At 44.7% G+C, this 15,333-nt stretch overlaps 1 protein-coding gene across 3 annotated transcripts in view; it reads right to left on the bottom strand.

Moving 5' to 3' along the window:
* Positions 1–15,333, bottom strand: part of PARG (poly(ADP-ribose) glycohydrolase) — a 237,107-nt gene that overhangs the window by 210,205 nt on the left and 11,569 nt on the right. The window contains exon 1 of one of the 3 annotated variants that reach the window (XM_040320737.1): positions 4,983–5,114. The exons of the other annotated variants lie outside the window; for them this stretch is intronic. Within the exon in view, the coding sequence (XP_040176671.1) occupies positions 4,983–5,007 (25 nt within the window). The 5' untranslated portion in view covers positions 5,008–5,114. Of the gene's footprint in view, positions 1–4,982; positions 5,115–15,333 lie in introns of those variants that run through there. 3 annotated transcript variants of the gene reach the window in all.

The raw sequence follows: 15,333 nt of genomic DNA on the forward strand, positions 1-15,333 counted from the left end.
TGGCAAGTGCGAACAAGAGCGGTGAAAAGGGGCAACCTTGTCTCGTCCCTCTCTCGAGCTTGAATGTATCCGAGACTTCCCCATTAATTTTAATTTTTGCTTGTGGTTCGCTATATAGGAGTTTAACCCACTTAGTAAATGATGGGCCAAATCCAAAGCTTTCTAATACCTTCCAAAGGTATTAACCACTCGATGCTATCGAAAGCCTTAGCAGCGTCTAAGGCCAACAGTGCTCTAGGGCCCTCATTGACAGAGGGAATCTGTATATTTAAGAAGGCCCTTCTGATGTTTATGCTAGTTGACCTGTTTGGAATGAACCCTGATTGATCAGAGTGGATAAGGCTCTCGATGCACCCTTTTAGGCGATTTGCAAGTACTCTGGCAAGAATTTTTGCATCTGTGCAGAGCAGTGATATTGGGCGATAAGAGCTAGGGTCTAGTTTATCTTTTCCCTCTTTATGGATTACCACAATCGTTGCCTCCTTCATAGAAGAAGGAAGCTGTCCCTCCAAAAAAGCACTTTTTTAACATCCGAAGCAGTTCTGGTAGCAGTATTTCACCAAAGCGCTTGTAGATCTCTATTGGGAGCCCGTCCGGGCCAGGTGATTTATGGCTGGACATCCCCGCTACTGCCAACTGTAATTCTTCCAGTGTTACTGGGGATTCCAATTTTTCCATGTCTTTTTCTGACAGAGTTGGAACTGGAATTCCCTGAAAGAAGATTTCCATTCCTTCATTTCCTCCCCTGGACTTATAGAGAGATTTATAAAAGCCGTGAAATATTTGTCTTATTTCGCTACCGTCGGTGGAGATATCCCCTGTTGGGGCCCTAATTGACGAAATGTTTGAAGAGGGGGAGTTGGCCCGTGTCAGCAAGGACAAGACTCGACCCACTTTCTCCCCCTCCCCGAATTGAGTTTGTCTCTGGAATATTCGATGGTTCTCTGCCTTTCTCATAGTGGCCATTTTATAGACCTTCTGTTTATCGAGCAACTCTCTTTGCCTACTTAAGGACGGAGTATCAATATATCTTTGTACAGCTACCATCCAACCTCACTGAGCTCGAGCTGTTTTGCAAGGAGGAATGGGCAAAAATTTCAGTCTCTCGATGTGCAAAACTGATAGAGACATACCCCAAGCGACTTACATCTGTAATCGCAGCAAAAGGTGGCGCTACAAAGTATTAACTTAAGGGGGCTGAATAATTTTGCACGCCCAATTTTTCAGTTTTTTATTTGTTAAAAAAGTTTGAAATATACAATAAATTTCGTTCCACTTCATGATTGTGAATTACTTCATGATAAGTATTACATGTTTGTTACTTTTAAAGGAAACAAAAAAAAAAAAAAAGACTTTAGTATCATCACTAACTGCAAGCAGGCATGTTTTGTATTGCGGAAGGGGCATGCAATGTGCCTTCAGTGACCAGCCCAATCCCTGTGTGCCAAAATGACAGCCTCTTGCACATACACAGGAGTGATGTCATCCCAAGCCAACCAATAAAGACCTGCATGAGAGAGGGACAGGACCATTGGAGGAAAAGTGAGCATCAGCTGTCCTTCGTTCTCGGACTCAAGTGGTTAAGCCCTCTTTAACCCTTGAGTGCTTTTCTGCTCCTTTCCCTATGCCTGACTACATCTAACTTCACCCGACTATACAGAATTCTATTCAAAATTTTTCCTGTTTCCTGCTCAGTCGCCCCTACATTCTGTGTCCTACGCTCCAAAAACATACAAGAACTTTGTTTTTAGGGTATTCAGGCATTTTGGTACCATAGACTACAATGGACCTTTAAACGCATGATACATGTGTTCTTATACATAAATTGCTGCTCTCCTACAAAACTGCTCTCCCCCCCTTGCCCAGCCCAGGTAACAAACTCTCAAGGCTTGGTACACATGAAAAAAAATGCCTACAATACCCCTGACAAAAAAAAAAAAAAGCCACCAGGAATACCCTCTGCTATTGCTTTGCTCGGGTTTGAATGCAGGCTTGGAGCCATGCCCTCCTTTCATTCATCTGTCGAACGCCATAGACTTTACTGCTCACCGAATCCCTTACATTTGTTCCCAATCTCAAAGTCAAAGCCCCGTGTTTAGTCAGCGCCTAGAATCCAAGGAAGCTCAACAGTGGCACAGGATCGATTGAAGGACTGACACAAGTACTGGTAAGCATCACAGAGGGCCTGCCTAAGGCCCCTTTTACCCATGCGGACTGCTCATTTCATCAGTTCAGTCACGTTTTGTCAAAGAAAAAAACAATAGATGAAGTTTACATCAGTTTTTTTTACATCCACTACCAATGCAAATAAAAAAAAAAGATGCAAAAAACTGACAGTTTTTCCCGTTTACATCTGTTTTTTGTCCGTTCTGTTTTTTTTGTTTTTTTTAACAGAATAAAATATGGCTTTGGTCCGTTTTAAAAAAAAGGATGTTGGCAGATGTGGATGTAAATGGATAATCATCCATTTACATCCATTTTTCCATAGGGATGCATTAAGGTTGAATGCATCTATGCCGCATCGGGGACACCTAAATCGTGATGCAGCAATTAAATTCTGCACCCCTACAGAGCACCCCCTTACATCACCTGTTCCTATCAGAGCACCCCCTTACATCACCTGTTCCTATCAGAGTGCCCCCTTTACGTCACCTGTCTCCATCAGAATGCCCCCTTACGTGAACTGTCTCCATCAGAATGCCCGCCTTACATCAATTGCCCCCATTAAAGTGCCACCTTACAGCAAATGTCCCAATCAGAGTGCTCCCCTTACACCAACTGTCCCCATCAAACTGGCTCATGGACCAGTGTATGCACTCAGAGACCTGGGAGGGGTGCAACCAAAATCTGGCAAAAAAAAAAAAAGAAGACATAAACAGCAACATTAAGACCCGGATAACAAACTTTCAGGACAAAAGTCTCCAGGCAAAACATGGCTCTGATATAAAGGGCGCACTGGTTACTGCCTCCTAGTATTAGCAGTGGTTTTGCCTGTGAAATGCGGTTGTATCCTTTTCACAATTACAACATATGGCTCACAGTCAGGACGTGGCAGAACCATGGCTTCCACCCATTTCCAATCAACTGTTCCTCTACCCATGGTGTAAGCAGGGTCCTAAGGGAGCCTAGTGTTTTTAGCAGGATTCTTTCACATCAGTATATTCTTCTGGATCATTGATCGTATGGATCATTTACCCATAGAAGGGAATAGTTTTTTTATTTGTATTTTTTTATAGTACCATGACAGCCCCATATTTTCTCTTTTGTTGTGCATTATAGTTTAGGGATGTGGGTACAGACCTGGCGCTTAGCAATTTAGTCCTCATGTGGTTATAATAATGTTTGGGGATGTTAAAAAAAAAAGCTGCATGCTGTATTTTTGGTGCTTTTAGGTACATATTTCAAAAATAATTAACACGCATGTGAAACGCAACTAAATACTGCATCTAAGCTTAAATGGGTTGTAAAGGTTTGTTTTTTCACCTTAATGCATCCTATTCCCGTTCACCTGCTCTGTGCGTCCCCTTCTCCACGGTGTAGTGTTGATTGGATAGATTGATAGCAGTGTAGCCATTGGCTCCCGATACTGTCAATGAAATCCAATGACAAGACCGCCACGGGGCGGGACCAAGCCATACACTCTGCATCCATGGACGCCGACTGTACGGGAGCGCGCCCACAAGCTAACCCCCTTGGGAGAGAGCTTCCCAGAGGGGGTTAGCTATTGCGGGGAGGAGCCGAGAGCCGCCAAGGTACCCTAGAACAGCAGGATCGGGGCCACTCTGCACAACGAACTGCACAGTGGATGCAAGTTTATTTATAAAAATAAAAAATTATTATATTAAAATATTGTTATTTTGCACAGTCAGGACAGTCTCTTATGACCCCTTTCGTAATGGAGGCATTTTTTTTAGGTGTTTTAGCACTAGAAATAGCGCCTGTAAAGAGTCTGAAAACAACCGCCTCCCATTCCTTTCAGTGTGACTTTTCACACTGGGGTAGTGCGCTTACGGGACGTTGGGAAAAGTCCTGCAAGCAGCACCTTTGGGGCGGTTTTGAAATGAATGGGAATTGCTGGCATCCACAGCGTTTACTAAAACACCTTGCAGAAAAGGTGTCCTACATCAATAACTTCAAAAAGCACTGGAAAATGAAAAAGCTTTTATTTCTTTAATTTGATCATCAAAAAGCCAGCATCGCGGCGTAAAATTGTGAAAAAATAAAAAATAAAAAATAGTATGTCTCAAGCCCACGCCAGCTTGTGTTTGGCTGGAAAAAAAGCTGGTGTGGGCTTGAAACATCTCAGTTCCTTAAAGCGGAGTTCCACCTAAAAATGGAACTTCCGCTTAACCCACTCCTCGCCCCCTTACATGCCACATTTGGCATGTAATTTTTTTTTGGGGGGGGGAGTGGGGGCTTCAGGAGAAGGGGACTTCCTGTCCCACTTCCTCCTTCTGCCGAGGGGCTGGAAAGGCGATTAGCTTAATCGCCTTCTTGCAGCCCCTCCCTGTAGGCGAGCGCCTGTCCAATCGGACGGCGCCGCGCCGCTCGCGCATGCGCAGTGGGTGCCCGGCCGTGAAGCCGAAAGCTGTCACAGCCGGGTGCCCACACTAGGAATGAAGACACCGGCCGGCGAGGGGGGGCGAGGAGCGGAGCCCCGGCCGGCGCGTCGCTGGAGCCGTGGAGCAGGTAGGTGTCTGTTTATTAAAAAACAGCAGCTACACTTTTTGTAGCTGCTGACTTTTAATAAACTTAAAAAAAGGCTGGAACTCCCCTTTAAGATATTTGCTGAGCTGCAGCCTTATTGTAATAAAATAAAAATGGTGTTTGCCTTACCTGTAAAAACCTCTTCTTAGAGTACATTACAGGACAAAGGAGGCTTCATTTTGAGTGTATCAGATTATTCTCCACCTTCAAGTGATTGGACATGCCAGATAGCAAAGATTCACAGCATAAAAACTCAACAGGAACAATCCACTTACCAGAACTAGAAAGGTCAGCGTCCATCGAAACCCAAACAACCCCCTGGTAAAACTTTGCCGGTGTCCGAGCAGAAGACGAGTTGGTTGCCTTACACACTTGGGAACCCAAAGCCTGATGTTGAGAAACGCATTAATCACCAACACTTCTAGTGGAATGGGTTTTCACAAGAAAGGGAGGAAACTTTTCCGGTCATACGCCAGAGTGACAAATCATCACTTGCCCAGCAAGGATCAAGATGCAGCCTGTACGTTCTAGGGGCCACTAGGAAACACAAACAAGGCATCACAACAACAAATAAAGGCTGTGGCAGATTACCACATCCAAGCAGTGGAAAGTAAACTCCTTAGGATGTTTCAGAGCCAAAACAAAAAGGAAGACAACGCTATGTCTGGATTTAAATGAAACACCTAGCCCACCTTAGCCAAAGTATACATAACATACTGTACATTATCTAGTTTGCACCACCTCACGCTATATGCCATGCTGCACGTTTCTTTCCTATACACACGACCAGGAATCCTGTCGGGAAAAAAAAAACGTTGGTTTCCCCGACAGGATTCCTGGCAGGCTTGCCCTGAAAACCAGTGTATACACGGCCACGCAAAAACCCGCCGTTGTTTTAAATGGCAAGAATGAGGTGACGTCATTGGCTACGACGAGCCGGTGTCTTGTCACATTCGATTCCGTCACCGCCATCTTGCTACACCCCACACTATCGTTGTATGCTACCGTGCATGTGTCGAAGTGTTATCGAGCATGCACGTTTTTATCTACTCTGCAGTTAAGCATACAGACGACCAGTTTTTTCAACAGGAAACACTTTGCCGGGAAACCCGACGGGAAAATAGAGAGCAGGGTTCTCCATTTTCCCATCGGGATTCCTGACTGTTTTCCCCGACGGGAAAACTGCTAGGGAGCATACACACGGCCAGGATTCCCGGCCTGGCTCTCCTGGCAGTTTTCCTGCCGGAAAAAATGGTTGTGTGTGCGAGGCTTTAGTCTACACTGTCACTTTTTGCTGTGGGGCCTATGCTTTCCTAGTTACGCCTCTCGTAATGACATCTGTCAAATAATTTGTTTACATGGGTCATCGACAACAAGCACTGAAAGCAGTACTTTAAGGCCCCTTTCACATGGACGGCTGTTTTGCCGCAGCTAAAAGCATATTTATGTTTTGCTAGAATTCAAGACTCCAGGCACAGCGATTAGCTGCATTTGTACAGTGCTTTTAGCTGCAGTTGCGTTTAGCCGCGGCACGATATTGAACGGGGATCCGACTTGGATCCCTGCCAATACCAAGCACCGTGTTTGGTATGAATCTTGAGGGGGAACTTCATGCCAAATTTCAAATAAAAAACCGGCATGGGTTCCCCCTACAGGAGCTTACCAGGCCCTTGGGTCTGCTATGGATTTTAAGGAGAACCCCGTACGCCGAAAAAACGGCGTGGGGTTCACCCCAATATCCATACCAGACCCGTATCCGAGCAGCAGCCCGACCGGTCAGGTAAGGGGTGGGGATGAGCGAGCACCCCCTCCTTTACCGAGCCAGGCGGCATGCCCGGGCTTCTGTCGCCTTCTGCCTTCTTCTTCTATGTTGACACGTCTCTTCCTCCCGCTGTAATGCCGTGTGCGCGACTAGCACCGATTTATATAGGCCTCTTATGAGGTCACAGTCCCATCATGCTCCGTGCACCCAGCATTACAGCGGGATGAAGCGACGTGTCAACATCGAAGAAGAAGGCAGAAGGCGACAGAAGCCTGGGCACCCCCCGGCAGAAGACGTTGAAGAAGCCCGGGAGAGGGGGCCGTTGTAAAAGAGCTAAAGAAGAAAGCACCCCCCCGGCAGAAGAAGAGAACCAGACCCCCCCCCCCCCCCCGCAGAAGGCATCGAAGAAGCAGGCCCCCCTTCGTAAAAGAGCTAAAGAAGAGGGGGGGCCCCGGAGCTGACTAATAAATTACTTTAAAAACCCTGTGTAGTGTGTTTTTTTACATTTTTTTTTCCGCCAGGTGAATGGCTGGGGGTACGATGTACCCCATACTCATTCACCTAGGGTGGGGGGCCGGCATCTGGGGGCCCCTTTATTAAAGGAGGCTCCCGGATTCCGATAAGCTCCCCTCCCGCAGACCCTGAAAACCAACGGCCAGGGTTGTCGGGAAGAGGCCCTGTCCTCATCAACATGGGGACAGGTGCTTTGGCGTGGGGGGGCCACAGCGCATGCGGCCTGGCACGCATGTTGAGGGCATGAGGCCTGGCATGGTTAGGGAGGGGGGGGGGCGCTCGCTCATCCCCATTCCTTCCTGACCGGCCTGCTGCTCGGATACGGGTCTGGTTTGGATTTTGGGGTGAACCCCACGCAGTTTTTTCGGCGTACGGGGGTTCTCCTTAAAATCCATAGCAGACCCAAGGGCCTGGTATGCTCCTGTAGGGGGAACCCATGCCGTTTTTTTATCTGAAATTTGGAGTGGAGTTCCCCCTCAAGATTCATACCAAATGCAGCTGACACAGTGCACTGCAGTTACCTGCCGTTATGTGCCGATAGCTGCAAACATTTCACAGTTGGACGCATCCAGTTCTATTTTTTCTATCCGCACAAAACCGCGGGTAACAAAACCGCAGGTAACCGTAGTGTGTGAATGATGTCATAGGAAAGCATTGTGTGCTTCTAGCTGCGGTAAAATCCACAGCTAAAAGCACCATTCTATCCGTCCGTGTGAAAGGGGCCCAACATGCTGTAGTGACCCAGACTGTGAACCTCTTCCCCTGTCCCTTTCACAGACCTTCTCCTGAAGCTCAGTGTCATAGTTTGACACTTATAACTCCCACACAAACACATGATACATGTAACTGGAAGAGGCGGCTACTCTACCAGAAACGGTATGAAGCAAGGGAAGCTTGTGGCCAGAGTAGTGATGTAAAATTTCCAGAAATTTTTGAAGCCATGAGAAAAAAATTAAGTATTCTTCAGTTTTTCCCCCCAGAAAAAAAAAATGAAAAAACTTTCGGATTTTTTTTTTTTTAAATCCAGTGTGGAGTCGTTGTACAAATTTAAAGTAAATTTTTGTTACGATTACATGTATTATGCATTAAAAAAAAATTACAGCTTATACAGCAAATAAGCTAAACTTGTTTTTTAAAATGAGTGATGATCCAAAAGCAGCAGAAAGTGAAAGAGGGCAAAGCGACGCGCACTTTCATTATGACCCTCATCACTTAAATTTCATAAATTATTTTTGTCTTGATGGTTTTTATTACTAGTTTAAGTTATCATACAGACGTACGCGTTCAAATAAATTGTCATGAAATAGTTACAAGGAAGTAGCATCCAAAGGGATCAGCGTTTCCGACCCAGCCAACATCACTAAAACATAGTAATCAAGGCTATAACGTAGTTGGGGAGACTTTACGGTTTCCTGGTAGCATCCTACCAAAAATTTGCCACATGGCATTACAGAGCTGATAGCAAGAAAATTCTAAAATAAAAAAAGGAGGAAAAAAAGGGGGGGGTTTTAAGGAGGGTGGGGGTAATCAGAAAAAAAAGACTAGAGTTGTGAGTATCCCTTGACTCTGGGTTTCCCCTCACGAACCTGCCACGCCCTAAAGGAGCCTGGAGATAAGTGATCCAGGGGTTCCATGCAAGTTTTCCATGCACATGCAATGGTTATTTTAGCCGCTGAAAGAATTAAGAATATGCAAGTACGCAGATGTCTGGGGATCGCCTTGCAGGGATCGCCAAACAACCCCGTTTTGTCCCTTCTAGGTATATTTTGTCCAGTCACTGAGTAGATTAGGTTGAACATTCAAATCCAGAACCTTCGGACCTTTGGGCAAGACCACCAGACATGGTACATATCTCCTTCCTGTCCGCATCCCTGAAAGCATAGGGAGGAAGTACCAGGGAATATTTTTGCTAGCTTTGTAGAAACAAAGTACCAATGCGATACAACAACTTTATAGTTAGCCTCCACCAATGAGGTGTTTAGTATGCCTTTGTGCACCATGGCTGACTATTTCGTCCACACTTCCTGCTCAATTATCGCCCCTAGGTCCACCTTCCATGCTGTTTGGTACCCCGATTGTTAAACATGGTGTATAATTCTGTGATCCCTCCCTGTGACTCTGGCTATTTCACACATCTGTTCTCAAAGAGGGTCCTAGTGGTGATATCTACCCCATCTCTCTATAAGGTTCGTAGGAAGTGTATAATTTGGCATAGACGATAGGTGTGGGGGGCATTTCTAAAAAGTTTCCTTAAAGTAGTTGGGCTGTCCTATCCCCTTATGATCTATAAAATTAGCAATTCTGTAAAGCCCCTTGTTGACCCATCAAGTGAATTGGTTTATCTGTTGGTCCCGGGAAGAAATAAGGATTGTTGAAAAAAGTGGAGGAACTGGCCAGTGGGGGGGATTTTAAGGAGTACAGTTTATATACTGTGTCCCACAAACGCCGAGAGTGAGATAAAGTAGGACTCAACACCGACCGACGTTCCTTCACAGGGAGCCACATAAGGAGGAGATCTAAGGGAATGGTGGGGCTGGCCTGTGCCTCCAAGTGGACCCAGTCAGGTATACATCTTTCATTAAAAATTTGATACAGCTGGACCAATTGTGCCGCTCTATAGTATCACAGAAAATGCGGAACTCCCAGTCCACCCATATAGTTAGACCTATAAAGGGGAGAACTGGCTCCTTTGATCCAAATAAATGTATAGATTAGGGATTTGAGGGAGGACTCATTTTAACGGCTGCTATTCTACCCATCCAGGAAATATTGTGTGTTTGCCAAGTTTTCAGGTCACGTTCTGTGGAGTCATAGAGAGGAGTGTAATTTGCCCGCTTCAATGTAGCAATGTCAGAAGTCAGTTTGACTCCAAGATACGGGAGTACCTGCATGCACCATTTAAATGAGAAGAAAGGCCGTAGAGAGTCTAAGACTGTTTTCTGGAGATTTATATTTACAGCCTCCAATTTTAATTGATTTACCTTCAATACCAAAATGGTTCCGAAATCGGACATTAAGGCAAATAAATTGGGTACGGTTGTGATATGCTACTATTCATATCGGATCCTATCATCGGCAAACAGGCCACATTTATGCATTTTACCACCATTTTCAATACCATGGATATTGGGATTGGATCGAATAGCTATTGCCAGGGCCTCAATAACCATCACAAAAAAAAGAGTGGCAACAGAGGGCATCCCTGCCTAGTGTCTCTCTCTGCAGAAGGTCTGATGTACGACCAAACCCAATAATATTAGCCGACGGGTTTTGAATATTAAGCTCTCATTCTATTAAGAAAGTTCGGTCCACAATTCCATTTCCTAAATATGTGGAACAGAAAAGGCCAGGATATGAAGTTAATGGCCTTATTGCAGGTCCAGTGACAATAGCATGTCTCGCCGATTAGCCTTGCCGTCCCAGTTAGAACACATTACAGAGATCAGGTCTATGGCCCATCTAATCTGATCCACGGCCTGTCTACCTGGAACAAATCCAACCTGGTCGATGTGAATGTATTTTGTTAAAAATGTGATGAACTTATTTTCGTATATTTTGGAGTTTTAAGTCATTATTGATCAGGGATATTTGGTGGTAATTGACCACGTCAGTACGGTCCTTGTCCGGTTTAGGTATCAAACCTATGTTAGCTTTGTTAGCGCGTGTCAAGGGCTGCGCCATCTCGTATTGCCATAAAGAACTGGAGAAGATAGGGGAGTCAACAGAGTATAACATTATAACATTTCTTGTAATATGCTGTAGAGAAGCCGTCAGGGCCTGGGGTTTTAGAAGTCTTAGCTTGTTTAATTACCGCCAGCCTCTTCTACTGTGATTTCCCCCTCTAAAATCTCCCGATGGGAGGTTGAGAGGCAAGCTCCTTAATAAAACTGTCTATGGCTCCAGTGGATGCATTCTCCTGTACACCATTTAACGAAAAAAAATAGTCATGGAACAATTTCATTATCGTTCGTGGGTTTGGTGTCAGGGTGCCATTCGTGTGTCTAAGCTTAGGGATTTCCATTCTGCGGACTCGGGATGTTAGATTACAGGCTAACATGGTACCAGGTTTATCTTTTAGCATGTAAAAGGAGGCTTGGAACCATCCAAGATTTTTTTCTGCCCTAGTCAGACAGATTCAAATGTTTGAAGTGCTCACAATTTTTGTGGATGTGTGTCTTTAAATAATACGCTTCCTAAAGAAGCAATGTTCAAATCGATTTAAACATATGTGCAGGCACCTTGAAAGGGAAATTGCACTATTTGTACCGATTACTTTTCACAAGTTTAGATTAGGTCTTAAAGTAGAACTACAGCAAAAAATGGCCTGGTCCAAGTGGATATAATAAATGTTTGCTTTTGGGTTTAATACTGCTTTAAAGGATATGTTTTTTGTTTTTTTTAAACAAACATGTCATACTTGCCTCCTCTGTGCAGTTGGTTTTGCACAGAGTGGACCCGGGCCTCTTCTAGGGTCCCTCAGCCGCTCTCCATTGACACAGACAGCAGGACTCGGCCCTGCCCCCCATGTCATTGGATTTGATTGATGGCAGCGGGAGCCAATGGCTGCACCGGCCACAATTTCACTTTTTAAATATAAATACCCCTGTAATACACAAGCTCAATGTATTCTAGTAAAGTTAGTCTGTAAACTAAGGTCCGTTTTGTTAGGTTGTTACAGCATTTAGACACTTTATAAAATAGAAATTGACTGGGGCCATTTTAAGTGTGGGCATCATGAAGCCAGACTGTATGACTTCCTGGATTTCAGCCTTGCAAATCTCGCACATGCTCAGTGCTGCACAAGCAGTGTCAGATCAGGTTTCAGCACCTGTGCTGTCCAAGTCACATGATTCTTTGAGACTGGGGAGTGCACAGACTCCTGGAAAGTTACACCCACTACATTCCCAGGAGTCTGTGCGGTGTAGGTTAGGAAGCATTAAGCACCTAGGTGCAGGAAGTGGGAAGATTAACTATTCTGCCTAGCAACAACAATTTGAAGGCATCTAAAAAAAAAAAAAAAAAAATTTGTAAAGGACTAATGACATTTTTTTTTAAAACTACTGATGTAATGTTATATTTATGGGTGGAACTCCACTTTAACCACTTGCCGCCCGCCAATGACAGATTGACGTCGGCAAAGTGGTTGTAGAATCCTGACTGGACGTCATATGACGTCCTCAGGATTCTAAGCGGGGGCGCGCATCGCGGCGATCGTTGTTGCGGGGTGTCAGTCTGACCCCCTGCAACACCGATCTCGGTAAAGAGTCTCTCACGGAGACTCTTTACCATGTGATCAGCCGTGTCCAACCACGGCTGATCACGATGTAAACAGGAAGAGCCGTTGATGGCTCTTCCTCACTCGCGTCTGACAGACGCGAGTAGAGGAGAGCCGATCTGCGGCTCTCCTGACAGGGGGGGTTCGCGCTGATTGTTTATCAGCGCAGCCCCCCCTTGGATCGCCACACTGGACCACCAGGGAAGCCCACCCTGGACCACCAGGGAAGGGCAAACCCCAAAAAAAGGGGGCAAAAAAAAAAAAAAAAAAAGATGCCAAAAAAAAGATGCCAGTGCCCACAAATGGGCACTGACTGGCAACATACGTAAATCAGTGCCACCCCACAGTGTCCATCAGTGCCGCCCCACAGTGTCCATCAGTGCCACCCCACAGTGCCCATCAGTGCCACCCCACAGTGCCCATCAGTGCCACCCCACAGTGCCCATCTGTGCCACCCATAAGTGCCGCCCATGAGTGCCCATCTGTGCTGCCTATGAGTGCCCAGTGCCGCCCATGAGTGCCCATCAGTGCCGCATACCAGCGCCGCCAATCAGTGCCACCTCATCTGTGCCCGTCAGTACTACCTCATCGATGTCCATCAGTGTCATCTCATCTGTGCCACCATATCAGTGCCGTAATTGAAAGAGAAAACTTACTTATTTACAAAAAAATTACAGAAAAAGATAAAAACGTAATTTTTTTCAAAATTTTCAGTCTTTCTTTAGTTGTTGCGCAAAAAAAAAAAAAAAAAAAAAAAAAAAAAAAAAAAAAAAATCGCAGAGGTGATCAAATACCACCAAAAGAAAGCTATATTTGTGGGGAAAAAAGGACGCCAATTTTGTTTGGGTACAGTGTAGCATGACCGCGCAATTGCCATTCAAAGTGCGACTGTGCTGAAAGCTGGAAATTGGCTTGGGCGGGAAGGTGCGTAAGTGTCCTGTATGGAAGTGGTTAAGGACCGCCTAACGCCGATATACGTCGGCAGAATGGCACGGCTGGGCACAAGCACGTACCTGTACGTCCTTATTAAATGCCCAGCCTTGCGCCCGTGACCCGGTCCGAAGCTCTGTGACTGCGGGACCCGATCGCCGCTGCTGTCCCGTGATTGGTCACAGGAGCTGAAGAACGGGGAGAGGTGTGTACAAACACACCTTCCCCGTTCTTCACAGTGGCAATGTCTTGATCATCTGTTCCCAAATATAGGGAAAGGCGATTAATGACGTCACACGTCCAGCCCCGCCCCACTACAGTTAAAATCACATATGAGGTCACACTTAACCCCTTCAGCGCACCCTTGTGGTTAACTCCCAAACTGCAATTGTCATTTTCACAGTAATCAGTGCATTTTTATAGCACTATTTTGTAAACGCTATACATTTTGGGCAAACCAATCGATAAACGCTTATTGCGATTTTTTTTACCAAAAATAGGTAGAAGATTACGTATCGGCCTAAACTGAGGAAAAAAAAATGTGCCTTTTTTATATATTTGGATCTATATCTCCATAAGCCTATGAACTGCCAACTCATAGAAAATAATACTCCTTGTGCGGCCGATAACTTCTGTCAAAAGAGGTTGTGTAAAAGCTACAAATCTGTTTAAAGAGCACCCCTCGTAAGAAAAAATGAATCTCCTTATGAAAATGCTATAATATACAAAAATAACTTTCTTCATCAGTTTAGGCCTATATGTATTCTTCTTTATATTTTTGGCAAAAAAATAAATAAAAAAAAATCGCAATAAGTGTATATTGATTGGTTTGCGCAAAAGTTATAGCGTCTACAAAATAGGCGATAGATTTATGTCATTTTTATTATTTATTTTTGACTAGTAATGGTGGCGATCTGTGATTTTTAGCAGGACTATGACATTGTGGTGGACACATTGGACACTTTTTTGGGACAATTGACATTTATACAGTGAACAGAGCTATAAATAGCCACCGATTACTGTGTAAATGTCACTGGCAGGGAAGAAGTTAACATTAGGGGGGCGATCAAGGGGTTCCCTAGGTGCATTTCTAACTGTGAGGGGATAGGACTGCCTAGAGGAGGAGACATTTCGTTGTTCCTACTTAGTAGGAACAGACGATCCGTTTAATCTAAAATTGGTTCGGATATCGCCGTTTTACTAATCTGACAGCTTATTATTCTAAATAGGAAACCTTCATTTTGTTTGCAAATATTAAAGATTCTAACTACCAGCAAGAATAAGTCCCAACGTTTAAAGAGCACCTGTCATTTCAGATCCATCATGGTAGCCACTGTTAGTGGGCATCCACTCACCTTCTACCACCATATCCCTCACCACCAGCCGCCCCATTAAAGTAAATAGGACTGTCGGTAAGTCAACAGCGGGTCAGAGGAGGAGCTGCTGCGGGACAGAGATGACAGTTCTTTGAAAATTATGATTTAAGTCGAGCCTTTTTACTACCAATTTAAATATCACATCCACCCTGCCACGGAGTTTATTTTTTTCTTTACTATACAGTATAAATAAAAAAATAAAAAAAACACTGACCATTTTTCCCCCCCTTGGTTTCTGTTATTTACAAATTCATTATAAAACAAATCTTCATTAATAGGTATTCATTTCTGCCATTGTAAGCACAAGGTACAGAGCTGTTCATATTGGCTCTGTACACTGTGCTCCAAGACCATCAGATGACAACCATCAAGGGCACAGTGGCCACCCGTGCCTTATTTTTGGAGTCCCATTTATCAACAAAACAGCAGAAATTACAAAAAGCTACAAAACCTTGCTAGCTGCTCTGTAATAAACTGTGCAAAAAAATAAATTTTTATACATACATACATACATACATACATACATGGATTTGTCGAGCCCTGTAATACATACATACATACATACATACATACATACATACATACATACATACATATTACAGGGCTCGACAAATCCAGGGCGCCAAGTCGCCATGGCGACTAGAAATAGGGTCCTGGCGACTTGGCTTGGAAGGGGGGGGCAGATGGTGCGCCATCTGGTGGTGAGCCGTTGGTATTACAAGTTATTACCACCAGATGTGAGCTGGCGCCATCTGGTGGTGGTCGTTGGT

Source organism: Rana temporaria, chromosome 8 (assembly GCF_905171775.1).
Source record: "Rana temporaria chromosome 8, aRanTem1.1, whole genome shotgun sequence".
NCBI classification, from domain to species: Eukaryota; Metazoa; Chordata; class Amphibia; order Anura; family Ranidae; genus Rana; species Rana temporaria.